General features: G+C 38.5%; 1 protein-coding gene and 1 long non-coding RNA gene across 2 annotated transcripts; one reads left to right on the forward strand and one right to left on the reverse strand.

Annotated features, from left to right (window-relative positions):
* The first annotated feature begins 403 nt into the window (after positions 1-403).
* Positions 404-9085, forward strand: tm4sf5 (transmembrane 4 L six family member 5). The gene is made up of 5 exons (XM_031289923.2): positions 404-862; positions 2515-2595; positions 3828-3970; positions 7109-7301; positions 8666-9085. The coding sequence occupies exons 1-5, from the start codon at positions 689-691 to the stop codon at positions 8681-8683; spliced, it is 609 nt and encodes a 202-aa protein (XP_031145783.1). The 5' UTR covers positions 404-688; the 3' UTR covers positions 8684-9085.
* Positions 7151-17658, reverse strand: LOC118493527. The gene is made up of 3 exons (XR_004895483.1): positions 17382-17658; positions 13511-13619; positions 7151-7330 (listed from the first exon to the last, which is right to left on the reverse strand). It is a non-coding gene; the product is annotated as an uncharacterized LOC118493527 (long non-coding RNA).
* Between the last annotated feature and the right edge of the window lie 6434 nt (positions 17659-24092).

The raw sequence follows: 24092 nt of genomic DNA on the forward strand, positions 1-24092 counted from the left end.
AGCCCTCTAAGTAGTCATCTTTTTGAAATCCAGAAACCTGCATCCTGCGTCTTGTTGCTCCATCCCTAACATGTAAGTAAGTATATAAAAAGTAAACAATCAATAACTAAGTTTGTTTGTTTATAACACACACACACACACACACACACACACACACACACACACACACACACACACACACCCAGCTATTTTGTATCTTTGGTTGACAAGGCTGTGATTAAGCCGTACTTTAGGCCAAGCCCTCTCTTGTGTTTGCTATCAGTCATAAATAGAACAAACACACTGATATTATCATGAGCAGGAATCAAAGGCCGTCTAACTGCATGTTCAAGCCCCTACAAACCCCTCTCTTTTCTGTGATCTTTAGTTTGTTTAGGTTTAATGTTTGTCCTGCATTTTCACTTTGACATTGACTCATTTGACTCAATATATTCTTGTTTATCTGAGACTCATGAGAAGATACACAGGTCTGAATTCAGATTAGAGGCAGCTACACCAATACTTGGCCTTTGTTCCCTCCCTGCTTCCTGCTCTAACTGTCACTGGCTGTGTTTGACTTTTGCAGTGTGAGTGGTGAGCTTCTCATTCGCCTCCTCTTTGACTTCTCTGCCTTTGAGAGGGAAAGATACTCAAAGTGAGAGTAGAGAAAGAGAGGGAGCAAAAAAATAAGACAACAAAAGGTAAAAACATGTGTTGTACGGGGAAGTGTGCCCGCCTGGTGGGCTTGATTCTGCTGCCTTCCGCGTTCATCTGCATGATCTCCAACCTGCTGCTGTTCTTCCCCGATGGGAAGAAACTGGAAAATGATCAGATCTCCCTCCAGGTCTGGCTCATGGGAGGGCTCATCGGAGGAGGCCTCTTTGTAAGTAAAGGATCTGTGTATATAAGTCTGGTTTAATGTGTTATTGTGTGTTTTATTAGGTTTTTCAGTCATTAACTCTGCTCTGTGTAAACTTGTAAAATCTCATTGAGTTTTATTACTATGGGTTGAATAACTGTGGGACTTTCTTTTAGAAGTAGCCTATGACAAAAAAAATTTAATCAATATATGTTGCATTTAGTGAAAATATATTTTTTTCACTATCGCCTTACCTTTGACTCCATGCAAAGTATATCCAGATTTTTCAGTAAATAATCCATCAACTGTACTACTACTAGTACTACTCCCATTATTCAGATCAGTCGTACCAAAATGCATCTCAAAATTAAGCCTATCATGAGCACGATTTTGCTATAAGAATCATAGAAGAATAAAGAACAAAGTATAATAACTCAAGTCCAATTTTAAGGTATTTGCAATTGAGGATTTCCATTTGATACTACTTTATACTTCCAATCCACTACAATTGAGAGGAAAATATTATCCCATAATACTACACTACATTTATTTCTCATCTATAGGCCTAGTTGCTATACAAATTAAGATTTTACATACAAAACATATGGTGAATTTATAAAATGATGCATTGTTATACATTAAACAACATTAGCTCCTCGACCAAGTACAACATTAAACTTCAACATATAAATATAATGTATAATAGTATACCACCAATGTTTCTGCATTAAGTACTTTAACCTTTGATACTTTTGGTACTATACTTTAGGATACTTTTTAGCCTATAATACTTAATACTTGCATATTTTTACTTAAGCAACATTAAAAAAAACAATACTTTTACTTGTAATGGAGTATATTTACACTGTGGTGTACATGTTATACTAAGGAGAACTTTTAGAGAATGATGCATTGTTATACATTAAACAACATTAGCTCCTCGACCAAGTACAACATTAAACTTCAACATATAAATATAATGTATAATAGTATACCACCAATGTTTCTGCATTAAGTACTTTAACCTTTGATACTTTTGGTACTATACTTTAGGATACTTTTTAGCCTATAATACTTAATACTTGCATATTTTTACTTAAGCAACATTAAAAAAAACAATACTTTTACTTGTAATGGAGTATATTTACACTGTGGTGTACATGTTATACTAAGGAGAACTTTTAGAGAAACTTTGACACATTCATCGTTAAGAGATTAAAACATTATCTGATCTCCTGTACTTCCTCACCAAGGACACACACGCAACAAATGGGATTATACGGGTCACCACCAACATTATCTCGACATTTTAACAAGGCCAATAAATAAATAAACCATGAATACTCATTCATCTCATAAATGGATCAGAGAGACCTTTGAGTCGTATGGAAAGTCTTTATCACCATGATATTACAGTTAGGAACAGGGACCAAGAAGTTGGAGTTAAGAGAGTAAAACTCGATTCAGGATTCACAAATATTTGCTTTAAGAGATAAGAGAGCACACATAGACACACACATCATAAAAATGTAGGCATGTAGTACATGTATGGACACACACCATATCTACATATTAAATGTTTCTAAGAAACTCTTGCATATACTTAAAGTAACATATTACAAAAGTACATGTCTTGTTTGACAAAAAGAAAACATTTTGGATTTTCAACTTTTCAGATGCTGTGTCCGAGCTGCTCAGCTATCAGGGCTGGGGGCAAGGGTTGCTGTGGAGCAGGTTGCTGTGGCAACCGTTGCCGAGTAAGTAAAGTCATTTGAAAGATTTACATGTATATGCCAGTGTGGGGACCAGTAAAAGGCAAAGGCGTGGGCGAGGGTGATGTCATATCATGTATTGAAGGACAAACTGGAACCATGTGTATTTTATTATTAATTTACCATCATGGCATTATATTTTACAGTCTTGTGAAAGCAATACTTGAGAAAAAGTACAAATATCATACCAGAAAATGACTTTGGTAGAAGTCTCCTTTTAGAATATTACTTGAGTAAAAGTCTTAAAGTATCTGATATTTACCGTACTTAAGTATCAAAAGTCATTTTAATATTAAATGTACTTAAGCATTAAAAGTAAAAGTAAAAGTAAAAAAAAATTTGATCATGAACTTTATGGCCAAAGGTGCATAACGTTATCTTCATCACCACTGTCGTCGGGGTGGTCATTGTCTGTTGCCATTGTCCTGCAGCAGGTGCTTCCATGACACTATCAGTCATTATGCTTCTTCTTCTTTAGTTGTGGCCTATGAGTTTTTTTTTTGCCGCTTGGCAACAAACAGGCATCACGTCACCAACTGGAATGGAGCGTGCATTATCTTGGCATTTTAGGAGCAATGATTCGCCAAACTGCTTTTTTCCAATGTAACGAATGTCTTATGATTTTATTTTGTAGGCTATAACGAGTAACTAAGATGCTTAGGTGAAATGTAGTGGAGTAAAAGTATACATTTTATTTAGGAAATGTAGTGGAGTAAAAGTTTTTAAAAGTTTCCGGAAATATAAATAACGAAGTAAAGAACAGATATGTGAAAATTCTACTTAAATACAGTAGTGAAGTATTTGTACTTTGTTACATTACAACACTGTTTAACACTATTTAATTATATTTATTCTACTGTGAATAAGTCTTTAAAGTCAATATGTTTTGGTAAATATATTTTACAGAAGTAGGGCTATAAACAGTACTCACTTCTTTTTAATTATCAGGAACTAGACTGCTAATTAGCTAGTTGTGGAGACATTTGTGTGTGTTTGTGTCTGTCTTATATCCTGTCAAGTCACGTGAAAGGTATTTGTGTGGCCCTTGCTCACATTAACAGATTTGAAGGGCAACATAGGCCTACTTTAGAGGAGAAAAAATTAAAAGGACGAGGAAAGAAATCCTCAAAAAAGGACCCCCTGAAGACGAAACCTATTTTTTAGGGCCCGTAATTCACAAATGTCACATAAACAATATGTTCCTATGTCTCTTTCAGATGCTGAACTCTGTGTTCTCCTCTGCTTTCGGCCTGGTTGGAGCGATCTACTGCACCAGTGTGGCCTCTGCAGGTCTGGCTATTGGACCCAAGTGTCAGCTGGCCAACGGCAAATGGGAATACCCCTTTGAAGACCTTGGCACGTGAGTGATTCTCCTATCATACCTCATTTAAATGCATTTTTTTCTGGGCATGTAGGTGATGCTGTTGAACCTATATTACCTTATTATCTTTGTCAGTGCAGCAGAAGAGTTTCAGTTCTTGATTATAAAAATAACAAATGCAATATTATTAAAATCCAGTAGGTGGCAGACTGGCCCAGCACTTTCTGTTCTGTGTTATTTTGCAGCTTCAGTACGGAAAATCTGCAGTGATGAGCCTGGGAAATCAGAATAGGAAAGCACTCCAAGTCTTCTTGTCAAATGTGAAAACAACATTATTAATGCATGCACCTTATTAATGCGTGCATAGGCCATGTTAAACCGCAGATTTTATGATTCTTGTTTTTTTTTCAAAAAACATAAACATTTTAGTACATACATTTGGCTCTTTGCTGGCCCTAAAACCAAGAGATGACGCTGCGATAACACATTGGGGAACCGCAGAAGTATTTTATGAGCTTAGGCAGGTAAAACTGAATCACCTGACAGAGTCCTATCAGGTGATCGGGACATTCATTTATAAATATGAGGATGTTATTAATATGTAGGCTATTGCTGTCCATGATGAGAGCAGTTTAAAGGGCACCAGGGGTTACAGGGAGCGAACCAAGTTTGAGTACACAATGCATGCTGGGATATTAATACTTAACCTCAGATTGTCCTTCCTTCAGCAAACCTCAATTTCCCCTTTTTCTGTTTCTGTTTTTCTGTGAGCTTCTGTTAACTGTCTTTCACACGATGGACCATGAACCAGCATTAGTTGAAGTATTCTAATATTGATCAGTCAATTAATAGATTTGTTGATCTACATAAAATGTGAGGATATGCTACTTTCTTCAGTTTTATATCATTATAAATTGAATATCTTTGCTGTTGGTCGGCCCAAACAAGCAATTTTAAGATTTTATATTAATAGATAATAGAAAATACATAGTTGGTTAGCAGTTATAAGCACCAACATGTTAACAATCATTTCTATCAGTTAGCATAATATTGGACTTCTTTACCCTTAAAATATCCATAATTTGACAAAACAATATCTATTGAACATCTAACGGCAGATGTAGAGAGTTAGCTTAGCTTAGCATAACGACTGGAAACAGGGAAACAGCTAGCCTGGTCCAAAGTAGCACATCCCCCTAATTATTTCCTCTTCACACTTTGGTTTTTACATAAACAAAGAAGAAGCATGTTAATTATTGAGCTTTGGATGTGCTGGAAGGCAGATTTGGACAGAGCCAGGCCAGCTGTTTCCCCCTTTCCAGTCTTTATGCTAAGCTAAGCTAGGCTAAGGTAATCAGCTTCTGGCTGCAGCTACACATTAACAGTACAGGCATGTGAGTGGTATCAATCTTCTAATCTAACTCTTGGCAAGAAAGTGAGAAAGCATATTTCACAAAATGTCGAAACATTCCTTTAATTGTTCACTATTAAAGGTGATCTATTATGCCTTTCCGTATTTTCTGTTATATCCATAATGTTGAAATGTCGGATTTTAATGTTAAACGTGTGTTACGTAAAAAACACTCCAGTAGTTTCTGCCTGGAGCAGATGACCAATCATAAGTGTCTTAGCCTGCCTTCTATGATTGGTCATCTGCTCCAGGCAGGAACTACTGGAGTGTTTTTTTTAAGATACTGCAGTGTTAACATTGTCGCATGTAGCTACAGGCTCATGGTAGTAAAATATGTAATCTTGGCATTACTGCTGAAACATGTCCAATTGGGTATTATTTGGTTCAGAAGCCTTTATCTGCTCCATTCCATTACCATCTAACGTTAGCCTAGTGCTAAATATTAAGTAGCTGCATGCTAACACCAGATAGCTGTAATCTTAGCGGACAATGTTGGTCATTTCTCCCCAATTTCGGGTCACATTACTGCTGGGACATGTCTGGTTGTGTAGTATTTGGTTTATAAGCCTTAATTGGTGATTTTTCACGGTAGAAAGTCCTGCTATATACTCCTTTGCAAAATACAAATATGAACCTGAAAATGCTATATAATGGATCACCTTTAATCATTTTGAAACAGCTAAATGTCCCTTTCTCCATAACATCAAGAGCTCCCTCTGCTTTCTATTTGCCATATGCTTTCTTTCTCCACTCCTCACTTGTTCCCTTTCTGCTAAGACAGAAATGATGGTTATCGGACCAGCAAAACTAGGTCATCTTTTTGATCACATTACTTTGTCTCTCGATGATTGTGTAATCAATCGTAGAGACCAAGTTAAGAATCTTGGTGTGCTTTTTGATCAGACACTTTCTTTTGGTTTACATATAAAGGAGGTGACCAGAGTCGCTTTTTTCCATCTTAGAAACATCTCCAAGATCAGATCAATACTGTCATTTAAGGACTCTGAGGTCCTCATTCATGCCTTTGTGTCATCCAGACTAGATTATTGTAATGTCCTTCTGTCGGGTCTGCCAAAGAAAAGTCTTCGGAGTCTGCAGTTGGTTCAGAATGCTACAGCTCATGTTCTGACTGGAGCCTCTAGATATGAACATATTACACCAGTGTTATCCTCTCTCCATTGGCTCCCGGTTCATGCCAGAGCAGACTTTAAGGTGTTGCTGCTAACCTATAAAATATTAAATGGCAGCGCACCGTTGTATCTTAACGACCTAGTGAACCCTTATGTGCCTGCTCGAGCCCTGCGTTCTCAGGGGACGGGTCTTCTGAGTGTCCCAAGGGTTAAAAAGAAGACAATTGGTGAACGGGCCTTTGCCTTTCGTGCACTGACATTGTGGAACAGTTTACCCATGGACATCAGGCAGGCTTGTTCTGTTGAGGTTTTTAAAGCAAAGCTAAAGACCCATCTGTTTACTGTTGTGTATGAGGCCTAATTTCTTTGTATGTTTTTCTGAGAGTCCGAGTGTGTATTTATTTTAGTCATTAGAAATGTTTTTAAACTGTATTTTCTATGCTCTGTACAGCACTTTGATTTGAAAGCGCTTTATAAATAAATGTATTATTATTATTATTATTATTATATTCTTACTGACACATTTATCCTCAACTCAGCCATCTTTTTTGACTTTTGAACTTCACACATCTTTTCAATTATGCTGTGGTGTGTCTCTTGGACAGTGATTATTTCTACTGCTCTTCTCCCTCACAGTGGTAATGGCAGCTACCTTGTAAACCAGACTCTGTGGACAATCTGTAATTACCCTGTCAACGCAGTGATGTGGCACGTCGTTCTGTTCTCCATACTGCTGGCCATGGGAGTGGTGCAGCTGGTGCTCTGCGGCATCCAGGTGGTCAACGGCTGCTTGGGATGCATCTGTGGGGACTGCCGCGACAGCAAAGATGTGGGTGAACAAATCCTGAAACTCCAAACCTAAAAAAAACAAATAGAGAAACTAATGCAAATCTTTGAAATGACACAATGAGTTTTGAACAGTATATCTGAGCCCAGGATGTCATGAAAGCTACACAGAGGAGCTGCACTGGCCATAAAAGCATTGCAATTTTTATCAAACTAAACCGAGCCAACGTGAAGTAACATGCTCTGGATTAACTAGTTTGGTTGCTGGAAGTGAGACAGCTACTCTCAGTAGTTTGTTGAATGACTTGACCGGGTAGCGGCTTCCTACATGCTTTAGTGCTGTTTAGATTGCACTTTATCAGCCTGCCACTGATGGAAAACAGGAAAGGAGAAAAGTTTTGATCCTGTGTTGATAATGTGTGTGCAAGAAAGCAAGCAGATTGGCAGGGATTGTAGCAAAAGTTGCTGAATTCATTTAAATGAATAGTTTGACATTTTGGAACCACATGTCATTTGTACACTTGTTATGGATTACACAAACAAGATATAAAGTGTTAATTAGTGAGCTTTAGAGGTGCTGGTCTGTGGATTTTGTTATCTTTGGAGAAATCCAGGCTAGCTGTTTCCTCCTTTTTTCAGCATTTGTGCTAAGCTAACCGGCTGTACTTTAAAATTTTGCGTAAAACATGAGAAAGGTATGAATCTTCTCTTCTAACTCTTAGCAGAAAGCGAATAGGCATATTTCCCAAAATGTTGAACTATTCTTTTAAAGAATGTACATTTTATTTCAGTGCAATCAGTGACTGTAAATACTTGAAAATCCAAAAGTCGGACACAAAGATTTAGAGCTAAATTTAAGTTGTCATCAAGATTCACAAGCTAAAAAGTATACTAAAATTAAACATGACTGAATGTGATTGATGACTGATTGAACTTTATAAAGGTACAACAAGTAAACTGGCAGCTTGGCATGATCACATATAATTATGCACATGTACTTTTTCAACAGAAATATCGGACACAGGTTGAAGATTAAACTCAGATTCAGCACATGGTTAAACATATAGTGAGGACTGCTATTTTTGTATTTTGCTGACTTGCAAAAGGGCTCAGACACATTTCATATGCACACTAATAATGGACATACTGTAAGTTGATCTGAAGGACATAGCAGTTACCATACAGGATTTACAAAGTATACAAACCATTATTTATCATTATCTACATTTGCATTCGTCAGACATATCCACTTATGCATTGTATCAACAGAGTTACAATGCAATGTAACAACTTGTCTACACATTAACATGATGCTCATATTTATTAACAGCTCTGTCAGTCAGTCATGTGAGACCTCGCTTCATGTCCCAAACACAAAATTAATATGTGACTTCTGTACTGTTGCAGGATGATGGTGGATTGTGAAAGTGAAGATCGCCCAGTTGTAACACACCTTCACAAGGGCCAGGAGGCATATTGAGGGATACCTCTCTATGAAACATCTAGGGGTTTTCTTTTGATATTCTTACACCAAGTCTGTGTCTTAGATGGCTTTTTCAAATCTATCAAAGCCTTACTCCATTATTGTATGAATGTTATTCTAGCTGATTGTGTGTGTTGCTGGATTTATTTTTGGTTGAAATCTATATTTAAATAATCCATTAATTAATAAGTAATTTCCATAGTGAAGACACCCTACATATATGGATCAATGTGTAATTGTAAATAATGATTTGTGTTTGTTTTATGTGCCTCTGCTTGGGTTATACTGTATATCAGCTAAGTGTGACAACACAATAAAAGATATATATAAATATATATACAACATTTACTATGTAGATATGTTTTTATGATTGGATTTGTGCATAATTCGAGAAAAGTTACATCAGTTCCCTGTGACTACCAACATTAAAAACGGATTTCCTGAACAGTTTTTATGTGAACTGTGTTTTTTTCTTGATCCAAAACAAACTGTCGCTCGATAACTCAGATTATCCAGTTGAAGAACTTCTGAACTTCAGAATCACTGTTAGGATCTTTGTCAATTACTCACCTCATGCTATGCCCATGAAGCCAGACAGCCAGATCTAACAGGATTATTGTGCTTCGAGACAAAGGTCGAGGGTCAGAACGCCCCCCTGTGGACACTGCGAACATTGCAGCTGCAAAAACACTACACACTCTGTCCTGTTAGCACAGGTGCAGGTTAAGCTCATAATCCTTTGCTGCCATGGAGCTGTTTCGTGGTAATTGTTACCTAACTTTAAAGTTAAAAGCCTGTTGCAGAGCTGCACCCACGTAAATATAGACACTCAACTACCAACAACCCAGAGCTAAAGCCAAACCTTTATGGCAGCACAGATGAAATAGAAGATGAGATGAGGTCTTTATGTGCTGCAAGTGAATATGCTTTTCAGCTTTCCTTTGTACTTTGGCTTGTAAACCAAACAATTTCTTCTAAATTTCAAGTTCCTGTGTTCACATACTTCCAGTACAGGGAGGGGAAATTATGTTGCTGTGGAAATAAGCCCTGTGCCCAACACTGTAACCATTTTAACTAACTGACTGGCCCGTGTTATGCAGCTCTCTTATATAATGCACAGCACAAAGCGAGGAAGGAACATAAGTGAGAAGAATTTGGAATAAAAGAATGGGTGGACAAAGGGAGGAAAACTGGAAGGGGGCCCGTTCTCAGCCACTTCTCATGCAAATCGTAGCCGCTCTTAAAGAATCCAGAGAGGCAAAGAAAATGTTGTTTAATGGCGAGGAGTACAAACACTGATATAAGTGCATGCATGCAATGAGTAAGACTTGAAAGACAGAGAGAGGTTCCACAAGAGGGAATGACAAGGAGTCAAAAGACAGTTTTTCAAGCACATAATTCTTCTGTTGTATCTGCCTTGTGCACTTGTTTAGACACTGCAGTGAGGCCATTATTTAGAAATGTAGCCCTGTCCCAAACCAAGCCCCTCCTCTTGCTTTTCAGGCTTGACTGACATAACAAAGAGGAGGCAGAAGGGAAAACAGGGTAACATGAAGCAGAACTGGCCAGCATTGGCCGGACTAGTGAAAACAGGATTTGGACAGAGCAGGACAAAAGTACAAATCAATCTGTGCACGATGATTAAAGCTTTTTAAGTGAACTAACATTTCTACAATGGGGCTCCTCTTCCCCTTTCTTTCGTCACCTTGGGTTAAAACTCCTCAGCTCACCCACAGCCTCATTTAAAAGCAACAGTCATGCTGGCGGCACAAATGTCCACTCAGACACACGTAAGTGATAACTTAGCAGTGTCCACCACCCAATAATTATGTCAACCACACTATAAATGACCTAAGCGGAGCCACAAAGTAGACAGTCAGGCACATTCAGCAGGTCTTATTTACAACTCAGTCCAAAATTGATAAATTTGAATTAAAAGCTAAATGTCTACCTTTTACTTAACTTTCTGATTATTTGACTGTACCATCCCATCTCTCTTGGTGTTGTTTTTTAATTTGCTCTATCAATAAATTGACTTGGCAGTTCTTAATTTCAGTCAAAGTGGTTGTAATTCTACTAAGGTATCAATTGCTTAAATATGCTGACAGTGTTACAGGCACTATATTATCACATAACTCTGAAACATGATATTTTACACTTGGACCAGACATAAACAACAAGACATAGCATCACTGTTTTCTCTTTTACATCATTTCTTAATGGCAGCATGCACACAAAATGAGCTAGAACTGAGAAGTATCAAATCTGCTAGCTTTGCTTTGTGTGGAGCTGAGAGGTATAAACGTTCCATATTGTAAAAAGTGACATTTCCATGTCTTTTTTTTAATCATTAAGCAGGTCGAGGTGCTATATAAATATTGTGAAAGTATGAAAACGCTCAATCCACAGAAAAATGCATCCAGCCCATATTCAGAAACGGTGCCTTTAAACAAACCGCCAGGACTTTTGGACGTTTGTGATGTCCCAACTATACAACTATATAGTTAGAAAGTGCTGCTTCCCTGGCTGCAATAACGTGCAGAGATTCCGAGAGCGCAGATGTGGAAGCCCAGTAAACGCTGACCAATCAGAGCTGACTGGGCTTTTTCGGGAGGGGGGCTTAAAGAGACAAGCGCTAAAACGGAGCGTTTCAGACAAAAACATATGTATATTAAGACAGACATTAAATTAAGATTAGTCATTAAAGCATGTAAACATGTTCTAGTAGAAACCCAAAATACAAGTATAAACCTGAAAATGAGCATAATATTGGACATTTAAGTCTAGTAGGTTAAGTCATGCACAGAGCAACCTTAAAATCTGCCCTACAAATGCAAGAGGCTGTAACTACATATTTGGTCAAAACTGAGACCTGAATCAGATTTTTTTCTTTGCCACAGAGCGACAACCAACTAGCAACTACTTTTACACCTAATATTAAAAAATATTTGATTGTAAATTAATGTCTTAATAAATTCATAATTTTAATTTATTGAAATTGGATATTGATTAATATTATTGGATGGACAAACAGACACATACCAAAACAGAATAGTTTAGTGTATGACATATGGACTGTAAATTGTCAAAATAAAGTACATTTTTAAATAAACTAGCCTATCTACAAATTGAAATCATTTGTAGGTACAATTCCTTACCCTTTCACTCACAGAAGAATATTCAAAGACAAATCAGCATTTTTAGGTATTATGTAGGCTTTGTGGCAATGTTTTTGGGAGTAAAATAATCAGTACAAAAAGGCATAAAATGAAAGCATTACAACCTTTCTATTTGTTGTGGAGTTTTCCAGCTAGAAATGTTACAACATTTTTTCTCAATTTCACTGCTTCTGTAGTAAAGCCAGTGTGCTCTGCTCCCTCAGATTGTCTATTTACTATACTCTGCAGTATCAGCTGTATGCATGGTATGTAGGTTGCAAACGTGATTAGACCCCATCCCTTATGCACTTCATGATTAATGTAATCACTGAGAACAATACATGTGTCATGATGTAAAAACAGGGCATTGTAAAGAGATATGAGACAAGGCATGAGATAAATGACATAATGAAGCCCACAGAGGGCGGAGGGCGCAGAGGGGAATAAAGGAGGGCGACAGAACCAGCCATGAGCGACCTCAGCCAGTCAGTCCCGACTGCACAGAAAATCAACAAATGGCCTATGGGAATGTCTGGATGTCTGGGGGAGGGAGCAAGAAACAGGGAGTTGGGGTGGGGGGCAGTAAACACTCAAACAGGACTAGACTGGTTTGATCCTGTAATGACTTGATTTTTAGTTTGTTTAATTGGTCTCTGATTTGAATGCCTTTATCTTAAAATACTTTTGAAATCAGGGCTAAAGAGTAACTTAGTGGCTGGGGATACTTTACATATGTCCTGCCTATTTCTTTTCAGCACAGCCTATATGAACTATATAGGTGGAAAAACATTTTTAATCACTGCTGGGTCACAATGTTATTAATATATTTGTCTCAGAGGCATGAAAGCAATTTAAAATCAAATTAGCCTGGATTTAGATGTCATTAAACACGCAGATTCTAGCTGTCACAACTCATAAACTCATGTACACTACACTAATAAACCTCTTTTTTTGACGCAATTATGAACTTCAACATTAAATAAGTTGTTACGTTATTGTAGGCCCATTTTAATATCCAGCTCAATTTTATACATTGATTAAAACCAAGGAGTCTAGACCCCATAAGGCAACATTATAGAAGTGGCAGTAAATAAGGGTTCCCTTGCAAGATTAAAACTGCAGATGTTGCACTTGCAAGATTAGCATGTAGCTCCCTGGGCCATGAGTATGCCTTGGGGGACATTCTGAATGACACTCATCATCAATATCCTCCTGTCCATTATACCTCAGACTAAGTATTCTTTAGTTGATGGATGGGCTACTTGACCCTCTCATGTCTATAATCCTTTCTGTTTCTGACTTCCTGCACGTTCGCAGTGCTGCTATTCTTGTCTCTCAGCCATAGAGCAGTGGCACTGAGGGATTAAAATACCAGTGAGACAAAAATTCACAGGGGATGATGTCCGCATTTTGAAAATGTTGCTTTCCACTCGCCATCCAGTTTTTTCCCACAGCTGATATCACGATGGCATTAAAGGCCAAAGGGACAGTGGGAGTGGTTCAGCTCCTGATATCAGAGCGTCCTCGTGGCCTCACAGGAAGCTACAGTGTTGCCTCATAATAGTACTCGGGCCACCGCTAGACTAACAGCAGCACTTGTTGACACCTTACCTTACATGGAGAGGAATGAGTGTCAAAATGCACGGAGGTGAAACCGCAGAAGGACCACTTGACTCTCTGTGAAGGCTGTGTAACAGTAACCTCTGTACAAGTTTGGAATCTGTTGCACAAAAAAAAAGAAAATGGCTGTAGTTTAATATGCTTTCATAATCCCCAATTTTCAGTTAAGGAAATGAGCATCTGGGAAGATCAAAGTTGTCATGGGGGAAAGAGTTTGAAATCACTCTAAAATAGGTTAAAAATGCCTAATAGTATGAGAATATCAATCATAAAAAGTTAGAAAACTGTGCCTAGTGAAGAATAACAATTTTAAGTTAGTCACTTAGATTAACGGACTAATAACAAAATGTCTATATCTTTCTCGTTTGATGCCATTAGATGTTGTTTTGTGTTTATTTCAAATCTATAAGTCTGCACAACTATGGTCCAGGTCGGGCCCCTGGTTAGCTCACCTGGTAGAGCGGGCACCCATATATAGAGATTTACTCCTCGATGCAGCAGCCGCAGGTTCGACTCCGACCTGCGGCCCTTTGTTGCAGGTCATTCCCCTTCTCTCTCCCCTTTCAAGTCTAAGCTGTCCTATCCAAATAAATGCCCAAAAAATAATCTTTAAAAAAATAAAAACTATGGTCCAGGTTGGCTGCTCTGCTGTTAATCATCCACACAGAGTCGATTTAAAATTAGAGACAATGTCCCACCGAAGTAAGTTGGTTCTTCACCCACATCTGCACATGTGAGTGAGCACATGCATGTCTGTCATCACGTGGACAGACAGCAGAGATTTTGAAGCTGCTGTGAAACATGCAACAGTTGGAGATATAACAGACTAATCAAAACAGATGTCATCAACACTGACAGATGTTAAAGATCAGCTTCAGTACATCTCTCACTTTCAGTTCAAATAACAGATCTAGTTCATGTTCGTTTGAGACTTACCCCCTAAGATTGTTCATAATGAGGTCCCCAAATATTTGTCCAACTCCTTTAATATCTTTTGAGACAATCACATATGCAACAAGAGGAAGGTCAACAGATTTTATACTTTTTAGATTCAAGAGTCCAATGGGCAAAAATAGATGTTCATACATGGCTGCAATTGAATGGAATAAACTGCCAGTTTCTCTAAAACTCATTAAAGCAGACACAAATTGTAAGCAGGCTATAAAGAAATGGACAGCAAATAATCTCTCGTATAAGATCTTGAATAAGCCTGTGGGCTTTATTGTGTAATTTAATCCTCGACAGTCCATGTGCATGTAATAACTCAGTAGTAGTGAAGCAGTATTATGTGTATTTTATGATTGTCAAATACATCTATCTACAATATCTACCCCTTAAAACCCTTTAGTTTTTTTTATTTTCACTTACAGTTTGCAGCACTAAAATGTACATATAGGTACTTACTTATTATGTTTTTCACTTACACTTAAGGGAGCACTTCAGGTACACCAACACTAAACATGTTTTTGGAGCGGTGCAATAATTAAAGTTGATAGTGTTCGCTAATGATTTATCTTGAAATAGAAAAGTATTTGTGGGGTTTTTAATTATAAAAGCCTTGGTCCGGCAGATAGTTTTGGGCTTTCAAAAAGCCACAATTATGAATAACCCATTAGTTGTATTCTGTGTAATATTCTAATTGACTGCAATGAGACAGAATCTGCACACGCTTTCATCCTGATCTGATTACACCTGTAAATGTTCATCTACATGTATTTTCATTATCTAGAACAAGGCTGACTTTCACACATGAATTCAATGTGAAAAATGACCACTTGTGGGTAAGTCCCTGTTGCACTTCACAGTAAAATCAGCTTCAGACATTTGCCTGCTGTTACACAGACGGTTTCCTGGGTGATTTCTAATCAGCAGGCGCAGGCTCACTCTGAGAGCTCATCTGGGTAAATTTCCACTAGGACAAATCTCTCCAACCACTGAGCTGCCCTGAATAAGCCTTAAACCCAGACCAGGAAGCTAATAAACAGCAATAAACCATTTAATGGCCCAACAACATCCAAGGTTTCCTCTGTCTATCTCTATATATCTGTCTTTATAGAAAGGGTTTGTGTGAATATTCTTGATCAGAACTGTCTGCAAAGTCAGATTTTAATTTGTTCTCCAGGTTTTGCCTCCAGATAACATGACAAATGCTTTGGTTTTTCAGCCCTCAAACATGTACTGTCTTACTGTACATGACTGCAAGTGCTGGCTTTGAGTATGTGCAAATACATACTGTACATACTGTACATTGCACAAAACTGGCTGCAGCCAACCAGTTTGTTTCGTTACTTTGCATGGCTCTCACTGTCACTGTTATATCTCAAAACATCCAGCAGGTTTCCAAGGAATTCAGTGGAAATGAGCCAAGAAACAAGTGATTACATGTTAGTGTTGTGAATATGTTACATTTTATTTTGTGACAATTGAACAAAAGCCTCTCTCATCTGTTTTGATTGGCATCATAAATTGTTACAATGTTTTCCTTGCTGAAGATTTATCAGCGTGAACCTACCTTGAACCAATCCTCTTTTCCTCTGGTGCCCCTTGCTTATCTATCTAGTCTCACGTGATCGAAGTTAATGGAGCGATTGTTTGAAAATGTATATATTCTTGTGTGTCTCATTAAACCTTTAGAACATTGTTGAAATGAACCCTGCTTCGTGTCACTTTGTTCTCCGAGTGCTCGTAATGCCCAAGTCAGTAGATGATATGTGATATATGATCAAACCACAAAACAACCGTGAGGTTGTCTCATTGGAACTACAGCTGCAGCTAAAAATTACATAGTGTTGCTTTAAAGGGGTGACTGTTGTTAATTCTTCTCAGTAGTTTTGATCCACTTCAGACTAAAACCTACTCACTCTAATAGGATATGTAGGGATTTCCTCCAAAGGTAGGTCTCTCTTTTCTATAATGCTCTCTCATATTCACAATTATTAGAAATAAGCACAAAAACTGAATCACATAGCCTATACAGAAACTTAACTTCTGAGTTTGGGCCAATGATAGCACATTGTGCTGAAGGTCATGGTGAAGTTCTGTTTGTGGTAAATAAGAAAAAACTCCCAGGACACAGGTCGGAAACTGAGTGTCACATAATGTGAAGGTAATGTACTGTACACACCCATCCATCACAATCTACTTCCTACATTATTTAAGTATCAAATCATGTCCTTCACATAACATTTTCATTGAAGAAAGTGTTTCTGTCATTTTTTGTGCATAGGTCTGCACCTTGCACCTGCTCATTGCAATAATTGCATATTACCATAATAACGATAACCTGTATTTAGCTTCTGTATCTTTCATACATAAAATGCAGCTAAAAGTGCTTTACAAAACAAACAAAAGCAGTATGAGCAAAAAGCAAAAATATTGTGGTATATTTCAGTTGCAGCACTGTGTTGTCGCTGTATGGAGAAGGAACTTCGTAGACACTGCTCTTGGTATAAAAAGATTTATTATATCAGAGTTTTCAGCATCAATTTACAGACCCATGGATATCTGGAGAGACGACCGACCCAATCTTCAAATTTTGTCGCTCTAACTTTTCTTTGTGTGAACAACGTATATATCCTATGCATTGTATCAATATAGGGCGTAATATGTGTGAGTATACCATTGGATGGATAACTGACCAATCGATGCCTGTTATCTGGCACAACTCCAAAAAAGGTCTCTTCTGTCTTGGGGGGACCTCTACTCATGTTAACAATTTCCAGATGTTCTCAGTACATGTAGAGTAAGGTTCATGCATCCTCCTTATACCAAAAACTTAGATCACAATGGTAAATAGTCAGATACCACAATATGAAAATACATTTTAAAAGAGGAGGAAAGTAAAAATAATAAACAGTCCTACCAGCACCAGTGATGACGTCCTACAGGCGATGGTGACCTCTGACCTCTCTGATGGACCAAGAGAAAAGACAAAAGTCCTAACCATCAGTGATTCATGCACCTCAACAGACAACAAGGAGTAAAGTCTGTTGTTAAAATGGGATTACAACTTGATGATCAAAGTTTAGAGGTCAAATCGCCCTAATTCATCATCTCCGTAATTAACTTTGATGACATTTTGTGTTATCTGTATCAACAAATATGTGAACGAGGTAGAGGAAAAACAAACATGCAGGAGGAACAGCATGTGTGTGTATGTGGGACGGGTGAGAGGCACCAAAGAGAAAGGGAGAGTCGGGAGCTCAGAGGGAGGGAGAGCAGACAGGAGAAGAGAAGGAGGGAGGGTGAGAGAAAGCAGGCGTGTCCACTCACTCACCATGCTCCGGGGATTAGCTATTTAAAGTCCAGTCGCTCCGCGCCACAGAAACCTTTCCATACTGCCAATAGCGATGCACAGTTGAGTCTGAGCAGCGCTCCCAGGAAGGCTTTTTAATGAGGGAAGCGACAAGAAAACGCAGATGAAGTGATCGGGGATACTCGCTGTGCAGCTGGGAAATTATCAAGATTATCCATTTTCCACTGTTTGTCTTCAAGTCTACAAGTTTATAGCACCAGGTAAGTAATTTAAAAGGCCATTAAACTTATTTAAACATCACTTGAAAAGGTATTTATAAGACTGCTGCTAACTAATACTTTGACATGTAGGTAAGTGTAAGCCTGTGTTATCAAAAGAGCTTTAGGGTTGCTGTTTTGGTTTTGAAGCAGGTGTGTCATTGGAGGAGTTCCTGTTCATGATACGCTGAGAGCATTTTGTGGGCTACTGTTTGTGAAGCCCACTTCACGTCACGCCTTTTCCGCACGCACGCACGTACGCCTATTATTATTCTCTTTAACTGTCCAGTCTGCCAGTTTAAGTGGCATCACTGATTGGGCAGAATAACGCCATTTATGAGCAACTAAAAACATGAAAAAATGATCATCTTCAGGCTTTGCTTTAAACTTTAATGAGCAGATAAATACTGTTTCCACTTCATTAGTTTAATCGCGGAGAAAGAGAACAGATAATTGATGTACAGCTGCTCTAGATGAAAGCTCAGATTAGCCTGTCTGATGCAGCTTCTCATTCAACCTCCCCCCCCGCACGCGCACAGAGGCTTCCACATCCTGCACGCGCATCTAATAGTAGAATGTGAAATTGTAAACTGAAAGTGCATTGGTTAGCCAAACATGACAAAACTAGTGGTGAAAAAAGTAGTTTCTTATAAACCCCAGTGTATAAAACTGCAGGTTAGGGACTGTAAATTATTAGAGTGGGTCAGATAAGGGGGAGGATATTATTTTTCTTTTTACTAAAAATAGGATAGTCTGGCTTTTTAGGGAGGAGTAGAGGAGAGTCTTTTATATTTGTCATGTTATTTCAGCCTTCCTTTGCAATGTAGTTAATAATTACATGAAAAAGACAACTTACGGAGGACAACAGTTCTGTATCTGCTTTAGGATTTTATTAATGTGTACGATGGTGGCACACATTTACACAGATATTTTATTAAAACATTATAGTTTAAATTGAGGTACACAATTAAATAAGTTATACCAATTAAACACTTATGTTATTTTTTTACATGCTGTAAGGGACAGTGTTGCAGCATTAGAGCTTCAAGAGGAGTGTACAAAGTAAAAAATATGGTTCAGCCTCCCTAAGCATCCCAATTTTGATACAGTCCGAAGTATTATCAGTAATTGTACTTTTAGCACCAAAATGTCTCGTTATATAGTGTTGTTATGATATATATATATATATATATATATATATATATATATATATATATATATATATATATATATATATATATATATATATATATATATATATATAATTGATGCATAAACAAACATTTAAACTGCATTTTAATTATGTACAGTAACTGGTCAAGGTGAAGCTAATTTTAACTACTTTGTTTGTAAACAAACAATATTTGCCTCTGAACTGCAGTGTAGAGGTATAAAATGGAATTACAAGTAGGCTGCCATACAAGTGTATTTACAGTAGTTGAGTAATGTACTGACATTATTGGATCTGTCTGCTGTATGAGAGCGCTATAGAAACACCTTAAGAGCTTCTTTATCCACTGGCTGTGACCAATATGAAGGAAAGAGGATTGTATGCTGCTATTAATGGACACACACACACACACACATATATACACACACACACACACACACACACACATTTGTGCAGGTATCCATGCACAGAGTAGTGTATGCGTCATCCAGCCTGGCAGGCCTGTGTGAGGCTTTGTGTTGCGGGCAGTGACACAAGACTGCACCTTTTTTTTTTTTTTTCATAAAACCTTGGGGACCGACCAGAGGAGGGGGAGCTCAGTGGAAATGTGGAGCTGTGGGAAGATTGTGATCACATTACTACATGCATATGTGCTCTGCTGCTTGCTTTAACATTGTTTACAAAGCAGATAAGGGGCTGAGTGTGGACTGGTGTAAGGTAGTTTGCAGAGATAAGTTTGACTGATGTTTAGAAATAGAGAATATGTAGGGATCACACTCAGCAAACCTGTTTAAGACGCTTAACTCTCCCACAGATTTTCTTGTATATGCACACATGCACAAACATGCACTCAGAATTATGAAAACGTCATGCCAAAAGCCACTTGCTAATGTTTTCCTGGAAGGATTGCGCAATTCTCAGCTCCATCAATGAGGCGTCACTGGTTGAGCAAGTCAAACAGCATTATTCAGGTAGCAGCTAACTGCTGAGAGAAAAACAGAGGTCACTACTTCCACTTATTTTCTCACTTATTATATCTTCATTCTTTACATACCTCATATCTATTTCTTCTACTTCCTCTGCCTTTCCTTATCTCCCCCTCTTCTCTGTGGTCAATATGGGTACTGTCTCTGTGCTTTCAGAGTATGTGTGTGTGTATGAGAGTGTGTGTGTGTGTGTGTGTGTGTGTGTGTGTGTGTGTGTGTGTGTGTGTGTGTGTGTGTGTGTGTGTGTGTGTGTGTGTGTGTGTGTGTGTGCGCGTTTGCCATCTGAGGTTGTTTTTCTCCTCAAGGCTCCCAGGCTGCTGTGTGCTGCCAAACCCCCACTGCCAATCATAGCCAAAACTCCTCACTACTGACCAGGGCCTTTATAACGTTTTTATGGAAAAATGTGTATGCTTGCGAAATTATTAATACACAAAGAATTTATTGTAGAATGAAACTAGGTGGGGAAAAACAGTCAATACTGCCCGTTCACTTTCCTTGACAATGTGTGCTATACTGTGCATTCTCATTTCACAGGCAGAACCTCTAAACTGACCAATCCAAATGGATTCACTGAGTCTGTAAATGAGATAGGATTTCACAGCCACATCTGCGTGAAAATGAGAAGGGGGGTGCATTAGATGGTTAAGAAATAGAGGAGAAAAAAATAGCTTTTTCTGCGTGAATTTATCCAAAAAAGAGAGACTGAAGATATAGAGTTTTTCCCTTGGTTGACACACGCCTCCCCGTCTGTAATGTGCTACAGCAGCTCTTTGAATCTGTGCGTATGTGTGAGCTGTCACGTCTCCATGAATCTGCCACACTGAGTCAAGCAGCATGAGGAATCAGCAGTAAACAGTGAAAAAAAAGGAAAAAGATGTCAGCCGAACACAGTTCTCCTTTATGTTGCAATCACAGTTTACTGTTTGTCATCAGATATGGGGCTTAGTGCTTTATCACACTAATGGGTTTTCTCATCAGACTGAAGTAGGCAGTTAGTTTCAGACGCTGTCTCTCTTTGTGGTCATTTTTAGTCATTTTGCATCTTTGTAATTGTTTTGTGTCTCTTTTTGGTCATTTTTATTGTTTCTTATTGGATGATTCAAGTATTTTTGTAATCATTTTGTAACTGTTTGTGGTCACCTTGCAACTCTGTCAGCTGATTATGTAAACTTTATACATAAAAGTTTATGTCATTTGTAGCAGAAATATGAAGGCTATTATTAAGCTGACTCTTCTTTTACCCCAACGCACAATTACAATAGAAACTGTCGCGATCCATCACCTCTCTCTGCTCCATTTCACCTGACCTATTTCTTAACCCGATTAGACTAAAATAAATACCCTTTTTTTCGCTCAGTCTAAGTAAATACAGCTCAGTCCTGGCGTGTGGCCCTGGCTTTATCTTATCATTCACAGAGAGAGGGACAATTCTCGAGGAAATTATGAATTTGACTGACTTGTTGCTGAGTGAATCAGATCTGATCTAGGTCCAGAACCCCCTCAATGGAAAGCACAATTGCTGACTGAGAGAAAAGTTCAGAAACAAAATCTTTTAGAGTGCTTCAAATGAAAACAACAGCTTCCGCTTCAGTTGAGACGTGCACCTGTCTGCCCGTTAGTCATAACTTGCATACATCAGACGACCTCTATGCAGTCTGTTTGGTTGTCAGGACAGGGCTTAATAACTTCCCTTGCTGCCATAGCCCATTAACGCCCCTTTCCAGGATTAGGCAGCATTGAGGATGATGCTGGCACTGTAAATACTGACTGATTGGCTGGGATTCAACAATATTGTCATCTTACGTTAGGATATCATGGCGTTGAAGTGCAGGATTATAATTCCATTAAACTGTGAACTGGTGTTGAGCTGTCAGCAGGCACTCAGACATACTGTTCTTGTGATCAGGTAGCTTAAATGGAAGCTATAGGATATACCTTTTTAATTTATTTATTTAAATATTTACGGTTTAATTTTTTAAGTATGTTTAGCATACTTTTTACATTATATTTCAGAAAGATTCCCACTGTTGCAGTTTGGTGTGGCTTTGTGCATTGTTTTTATTTGTCAATATTTTAGATTTTTCTATCACCTCTCTTATATTTATGTCTGTTCACTCCCCTCTCTCTACAGACACCTCTGCCATGGGTGTGAAGATGCTGCAGTGTTTTCCCTTCTACAGACGCTGTAAAGAGCGCTGCAAGAGCAGGCAGTGCCCCCCAGCGGCAAGTGGAGAGCAGCTACACAGTAAGAAAGTCAAACTTAAGACCAAATAAACAGCCATTTCATGATAGTGGGCCCTGATAAAGCCTGATCTACCCTATTTGTACCTTCCACCCCTCAGTTCCCATTGAGGAGATGAAGCCCCGTCTGTGCTCCACGACATCCTGTGGTAGCGACAGCGAAGCAGCAGGAAGCCTGAGTCGGGGCTCACAGATATATTTCTCCACCAAGGCCAGGCTGTCTTTTAGACACCAGCTGGACAGCAACATCAACGCAGTGGACACCACTTACTGAGGAGGACGGAGTGCTGCAGAAAAGATAAATGGACTCCTGTATCTAGGTTTTCCCTGGCCCATTCATGCTTGGACCCTGTGGTGCGGATGTGGGAGCCTGATAGCTAAGCAAGTGCATCTATCGTCACCTTTTAGATTTGATCAACAGTAGTTGTGCACTGCCACAGTTTGCAAAACAACCCCTCCTTGCTCACTCGCTGCCCACAAAGAACTCTCGATGATTAATCAGATTCAACAAGAGGCGGGGGAAATAACACTGAGACAGACTTGGTTTTCAATCTCTGTGCATTAATATTTCATAAGACTAAACTCTAAACTGAGTGGACCCAATGCCCAACCGGACACGATACTGATGAGAGAAGACAACATAAGAGACATGTTTACAGCATCCACAACCGAAAGTGCATTACCTTTTTACACTTTTTTTTTTTTTTTTTTTTAAATGATTCCCTTTGTAAAAAAAACCTGCAGATTTTTTTTAATTCACTGTTGAGATAAGGGAGCATGATGATGAATATCTCTATCTTAACCTCATCGTTAGCAGTCACCCATCATGAGTGATGGATCCTATTTCTAAACTTACTGTTGACAGTTCTTATAAGGTTTACTTTCTAATCTGCTCTGTGACAAAACAATGAAACACTACAAAACAGGGGGGGGGGGGGGGGCTCGCTCAGCAGCTGGGTTTTTTGCCTCTAGTTACTCTTGAGAAAGCATTAAGCAAACTGAGCTGCTCAGCAAAACGTATTTCTATTAAGTATTTTGTCAGTCATGTTTGGCTTCAGCTTCTTCTGGCTGATTTCTTTATTTTTTATCAATTAAAAAAAACCCTCTTTGCTGCATTTGATAATAAATTGTTTTTACTTTTTGTTTAACAAACCTTAGCTAAAGACTTTAAAGCTTTAGTGCGTAACCTTTTGATATTAATAAACGTCTGTTACATTCAAGCCATTGCCAAATGAGTTGATACAAAGCTAATTAAGAATTTAAGCTCCACAAAACTCTATTTCTCAGTATGGCTGTATTCAGAAGATTGTGTCGTCCGGCGACTTTCGCCGGCAGAAAATCGAGTGAAGATAATGACCTCTTCTGAAGAGTCCATGTTTTTTTAATCCTCCGTGTCCTCCTTGGCTACTAGCAAATGCGTGGAGGAGGGGTGGGGGCGTGTGTGCGATCACAGAAGGCTTGTATCATGTGGACATGCCGACGGTTTTGTTGTCATTACTTAGAATTCCTCATGGGGGAGACAGAAACTACGCAGTATAGCTTTAAGGATGAACAGGATTCTGTATTTGCCTACAATGAGCAGATATGAATGTAATCGCTGATCCTATATAACTGTGAAAACCTGCTGAAATTTCAAAATTTGTCCTTTGATGCGAAAATCAGT

Source organism: Sander lucioperca, chromosome 17 (genome assembly GCF_008315115.2).
Source record: "Sander lucioperca isolate FBNREF2018 chromosome 17, SLUC_FBN_1.2, whole genome shotgun sequence".
Taxonomy (NCBI): Eukaryota; Metazoa; Chordata; class Actinopteri; order Perciformes; family Percidae; genus Sander; species Sander lucioperca.

Excerpts from the sequence above, each read along its gene's own strand:
- tm4sf5 (XM_031289923.2), top strand. The coding sequence starts at position 689 with ATGTGTTGTACGGGGAAGTGTGCCCGCCTGGTGGGCTTGATTCTGCTG. Across the intron at positions 863-2,514 it reads TCATCGGAGGAGGCCTCTTT|ATGCTGTGTCCGAGCTGCTC; the intron begins GTAAGTAAAGGA and ends TCAACTTTTCAG. Across the intron at positions 2,596-3,827 it reads GCTGTGGCAACCGTTGCCGA|ATGCTGAACTCTGTGTTCTC; the intron begins GTAAGTAAAGTC and ends TGTCTCTTTCAG.